Raw genomic sequence first — 6,000 nt, forward strand, 5'->3', positions numbered from 1 at the left:
TGAATAACTTGCTTTTATACCAAATGTTGCAATTTTTGACCAACTTTTGATAAAGAGGGAGAATGAGTGTCGCACAAATCAAACAAAAAAGAATTATTCTTGTACTCGAAAAGAAAAAGGAAGAAACACTTTGTTCTGCTAAAATAAAGCAGAATTCAGATTCTGAAAAAAAAAAAAAAAAAAAAAAAAAATCTTAATTCCTTGCTTGATGCTTCCAAGAGAGAGTGAAAAAGGGAGAAACTGACTTATACAGTACTACTAGAATCGTTTTATGGATAAGAGGATAAGTAATAATTTATTGACAACTCAATGTGAACAAAAAAATCTACACGAATTAATCCCTCAAAAGTAAAATGGCTAAAAAGGCTAAAGGACCTACGAAAGCATGTACCTACAAGCAAGGACGAAGCTAGAGGAGGGTTGGTAGGGTCATTGATGCAACATGATTTAGTGGGCTGCAGCGAAGAACATCAATAAGTAGCAGATATATATTTCTAGATCTCGAGACTATTAAGAGATTTAAAAAATCTTCTTAAAAACAATAAATTATATCTAAGGTTTAAGAAAAATACAAAAGAAACTCAACTCTGAATATTCTCATTCATCAAACTCACATATAAACCAAATCTGCGTTCTAGGGTTTATAAAACATGTATTTATAGGCCCCCAAATCCTAAACCTAAAAGAACTACGAATTAGAGTCCTTATTGAAATTCTACGAAACGTGTCCGGATGGGACATACCCCATGTCTGGACAGGTAACTAAAAACACCCATAAAAAGCAAAATAACATAGTGGTGTCCAAACGGCTATAGAGCCTGTCCGGACAGGAGTTACAGAAACCTCCTTGATCTGCATCAGCCATGGCCCCCCTCTGGTGGTGGAGCCGCATGGAGACTAGTGGGAGTCATGGCCCCCACAAAGTTTTTTTCTTAAATTTTTTTAATTATTTTTTTATTCAGTCAAGAATATATGTAGGCTAGTAATCATACAGATATATATGTAGGGTAGTGAACTTAAATATGACGGTAAAGTTCTTAGTGTATTTATTTCAATGTCATGTTACAAGTCTAATAATTAGACCAGGCTAGGGTCATTTTGGGCCATTGCGAGGAAATTAGGTGGTAACTTGCTATATATGCACAGTTTTTGTTTGACTAGGGAGCACTTATTTTCAATTTGTTGTGTACTTTATTTAGAACAACTATTTTCTGGGGGCATGAATTGAATATTATCAAAGCATTTCTCAACTATTTCTTGCAAATAAGTTAATTGTCTATATATATTGAAAGACAAATTGCTGAGAACATCAATTTAGATTCAATATTGATGATTTTAGTTTTTCTAAAGAAGTGTAGGCGCGCAATTTTACACTTTGTTTTTATATTTTTGTTTCTTTTTAGGGAAAAGTATATTTTACCCCCTAAAATTTGGGACGATTTTCAATTCAACTACCAATATTTCAATTTTTGCAATGCACCCCCCCAAACTTGCAAATTTTTTTTTCAATTCAACCAATTTCATCAAAAAATTCTCATATTGCCCATAATTTATTTTTTTATTTTTTAGGAAAAAATCCACTTCACCTCCCTGAAGTTTCAGGTGTTTTTCAATTTGAATTCCAAAGTTTAAAAATTAGCAATGTACCCCCCTAATGTTTCAAAAATGTTCAATTTAAACCTTTCGTTACTAATTTCCGTCAAATTGGACGGAAATCTCTAAAATTACATAATTACCCTCAGGCTTTTTTAAAAAAATTTCCGTCCAATTTAATGGAAATTAGTAACGGAAGGTTTAAATTGAAAATTTTTGAAACATTAGGGAGGGTACATTGTTAATTTTTAAAGTTTAGGGTTCAAATTGAAAAACCACTGAAACTTTAGGGAGGTAAAGTGGATTTTCTCCTATTTTTTATAAAAAAAAATAAAAAAAAAATATTTGGGGTGGCTATGGCCATCTGGCCATTTTTGCAACCCCCAAATTTTCTTTTTCTTTTTTTTTTTCTTATAAAAAATAAAAAAGTAAAAAAATTATGGGCAATATCGGAATTTTTGGATGAAATTGGTTGAATTGAAAAAAAAATTTGCAAGTTTGGGGGGTGCATTGCAAAAATTGAAACATTGGTGGTCGAATTAAAAATCGTCTCAAACTTTAGGGAGGTAAAGTATAATTTTCCCTTCTGTTTAACTAGTGCCCACTACCCACATGTTGCCTTATTGATATATCAATCCAGTCACATATCTAGCTATGAGGTTTGATAGGATATATTTTTTGTGATGTATATATTGTGTTATAAAATACTTCATCTTTATTTTGAATTGTATTTATCACACGAGAATAACTTCTATAGGGTCTTGGCACAAACCAAGGTCTTTATGCCCTTCAATAAGAAGACAACACATCAGCGTAGAACACTATAACAAAAATATGGTGTTCCACCTAATATTTTTTCTAGAATACCTAAAACAAAATACAGAATAAATTTTTCATATTTTTCTCCAAAACCACCACAGCCACCAACCTGCCGTCGGAGACGACGCCGAAGACGACGCCGTCCGGTGCCTCTCTCTCTCACCAGTGTTTTCTGTACCAGATGGCGTCATCTCCAGCTTTCTTTGTATCGGCCGGGGGCAAGTTGGTAGCTAGGGTGGTTTTGGAGAAAAATATGAAAAGTTTATTTTAGAAGGTGTTTAGTTTTAGGTATTCTAAAAAAAAAAAAAAAAAATTAGGTGGAACACCATATTTTTGTTATAGTGTTCCACGCTGATGTTTCGTCTTCTTATTGGAGGGCACAAAGGCCTTGGTTTGTGCCAAGACCCTATAGAAATTATTCTCTTATCACACACACACACATATATATATATATATATATATATATATATATATATATATAGTTGAAACATGCTATATAAAAAAGAAAAAAGAAAAAAAAAAAGTTATACTGTCAATACATTTTAATTTGGCTCCCCAAAAAAAGGATTTTTAGCTCTCCCACTGCCTTTTCCCCTTCTAAATTAAAATATTTATATATAAATATATAGTTAAAATATTTCGATATAAAAATTAAGTTTGGTTAGCTCCTAATAAAATTAGACGTAACCTTGCCTCTATTAATATTTTGGCCGCCTCATACGAAACCAGGTGTGTTTAGTAAAAAGTTTTGTTGTAGGTTTTCTGATTGAATAGTAGTATGCAATTGATGTGCTACAAATGTAAAATTATATTTAAATTTTTTTGTAAGAAAAAAAAAAATTGTTTGATAATGGTTTTGAAAAAATGTTGACTTTTAAAAAAAATAAAAAATAAATAAAATTAAGTGGGATATGGTTGCCAAACAGACCCGGGGACTTGTATGTACATAATGAAGGGCATTTTTGTTGCGATGAATTTAGAGTTTTGAACTAAAAATTGTGATTAATATTTTATTTTATTGGAACACATGTTTTCATAATGGATACGCGATGCCTTCGATGATGACCTATTATCAACGTCGACCATTATGGTGGCAACTATTGGGTCATTGTTGATAATAGGCCATCAGCATTGACCTTGATAGCCTATTATCAAAGTTATACAGGGATTAGGATCTCTTTCCATTGTGGGTAATTTGAGAATCTCATTTTTTGAGATTCTAGCCATTCAAAACATCCAAAGGTCTAAAAATATCTAGGATCACAAAATTCAAAAACAAGCCTAACACACCCGATTATATCAAATAATAAAAAAATTTATTTAAAAAAAAAAAAAAAAAAAAAATTGGAGGAGAAGCCACCTCATGAGGCGGCTCGCCGCCGCTGCCCATCCCATTGGAGGTTGTGGGTGGCGCGAGGCCACCCTCAGAAGGCAAGGCCACCCCCAACAGATCTGGGGGTGGCGCGCAGCCACCCCATGGCCAAGGGGTGGTGCGAAGCTTGCACGGCCACCCCTAGCAGATCTTGGGTTGGTGCGCGGCCACCCCACGGACAAGAGGTGGCCTCGCACCACCCTCAGAAGGCCATGGGGGGACCGTGCGGCCACGCCCAGCAGATTTGGGGGTGACAGAAGGCCACCCCTTGTCCATGGGGTGGTTGCACGCCACCCCCAAATGGGCCGCTCTAGGCGGAGCCGCCCCTTGGTGTTTTTTTCATCTTGTTTTTAAAATAATTAATTTTTTAACTTAAATTTGGTATAAAATTCAGTGTGATTGTGTTTGTGTTTGAGTTTTAAGATTGAAATATTTTGAACCCTTAGATTCATCTAAGGGCTGAGATTAGAGAAAATAAGATTGTCATTTTCCCCTCAAGTGGAGTGGATCTGGATCCGTTATTCAGACCGCAACAATCAACATCTCGTTTCAGATTTTAAATATAGTGATTACTTTAAACATTATCAGCAACAACACTTGTCTTTGCTGATAGAAAGAATTGACTCCTGATGAGCAATAGGGTCAGAGTATTTACGACGATATGATATCAGCAAAGATGTTTGTCGCAAAAAGGTAATAGCAACTACATTTGGACTTTTAGCGATGAAGACCAATTTTTGCAGTGCATGCCTTCAAAAACAAACAAAAACTCAAAATAAACCCTAGCGTTCTGCAGCAGAAGAGGAAGATGAACGGGCGTACGTACAAATATTAGACATAGTTACAACAACATAAGCAAAATGCACACCGGGAAGAAGAGAAAAAAAAAAAAAAAGAAAAAAAAAAAAGAAGAAGGCATATATCGTACGTAGGCATAGCTGAACCTTAGTGCTATTAATGCTCAAATATGCCTAAAAAACCTGAGTCAATGAAACTGTGCAGGAGATCACTCACGGTAAACCAAGCAATATTGAGATAGAGCCCGAACTGAAGCACAAGAAAAATAGTGACTGGCCAACAAGCGATTGTGTAAATTGGAACTGCAGCCCAATGTAGCCTCTGGCGTATGAGAAGCACGAGTGTAGCAGCAAAAGCAACCATCATAGCCGCCACGGCAAAGAACAATGTAGTTAGGCCCAGCACTAGCTTCAAGGGAAGAGACCTCCTGAAATCTTTTGCTTGCATTCTCGATGTCATAATGGAGAGGAACACTACCACAGAAGTGAGTGAGAAGCAGAGCGATATGGTGTCTGAGATTATGAAAGTGCGAAATGCGGTTTCCTCGAGGAGCAAGGGATGACCTGTTTCTGAGTTGGTACCACCAGGGGTGGTGTAGGCACAAGTAAAAGCAACGGTGGCTATTAGGACAGCGACTATAGTGCATGCCTTTGTTGTTCGCATTAGCCATGCTTGCCCTTTCTCCACCAGTTCCTTATGTTGGATGGTAAACAATTCTTCAGCAGTTTGATTATTCTTGTTTTTGTGGTGGAATAAATATGGAGGCACAAGTTTCTGTACTCGCTGCATTAATTAATTTGTTGATGAATGGAAGGAAATCAAAGCTGTGAAAAAGAATGAGAGGAAATAACTCCAAGGGGTTGGCTTGAGAGTGGTTGAGTTTGACCCCTCTTCAATGCAAGAGAAATATATACTTCTCAAAATTTTTTTCTTTCAAAATTTGGTTTCCAAAAGATATGGTGAGACATTTTTCAAAATAATAAATCTTATAAAATAGTGATACATTATTTGGAAACCAATTTTTGAAAAATAAATTTAGGAAGTGTATCACTTGACAATTTCATGAGGCGCCACACCTAAGAACAAAAGGATCAGGATCCCTAGCAATGGCTGGGGAATCGCTTATGGGGTTTTTTGTCAATCTGGACCGTTGGATTTCATCCAACGGTCTAAATCTCGCCACGTGTCCCATTTAAAAATAATAAAATATTATATATATTTTAAAAAATAAATATAAAATAAAATAATTAAAAATTAAAAAAATTAATTTAATAATATGGGGTAGCTGGCCACCCCATTTTCCCCCATAGGGGGTGGCCGGCCACCCCAGCCCAGCCATGGGGGTGGCCGGTGCCACCCCCAACCGGCCCTTGGGGGGTGGCCGAACCACCCCTAGGGCTATCTATGGCCAAACCCAA

The 6,000-nt window shown here is 36.1% G+C and overlaps 1 protein-coding gene across 1 annotated transcript in view; it reads right to left on the reverse strand.

Annotated features, from left to right (window-relative positions):
- Nucleotides 1-4,711: 4,711 nt before the first annotated feature.
- LOC132168418 (ankyrin repeat-containing protein ITN1-like) overlaps nucleotides 4,712-6,000 on the reverse strand; it is a 2,339-nt gene continuing 1,050 nt past the window's right edge. The window contains exon 3 of the mRNA XM_059579402.1: nucleotides 4,712-5,365. Coding sequence (XP_059435385.1) covers nucleotides 4,739-5,365 — 627 coding nt within the window. The 3' untranslated portion in view covers nucleotides 4,712-4,738. The remainder of the gene's footprint in view (nucleotides 5,366-6,000) is intronic.

Source organism: Corylus avellana, chromosome ca2, assembly GCF_901000735.1.
Source record: "Corylus avellana chromosome ca2, CavTom2PMs-1.0".
NCBI classification, from domain to species: Eukaryota; Viridiplantae; Streptophyta; class Magnoliopsida; order Fagales; family Betulaceae; genus Corylus; species Corylus avellana.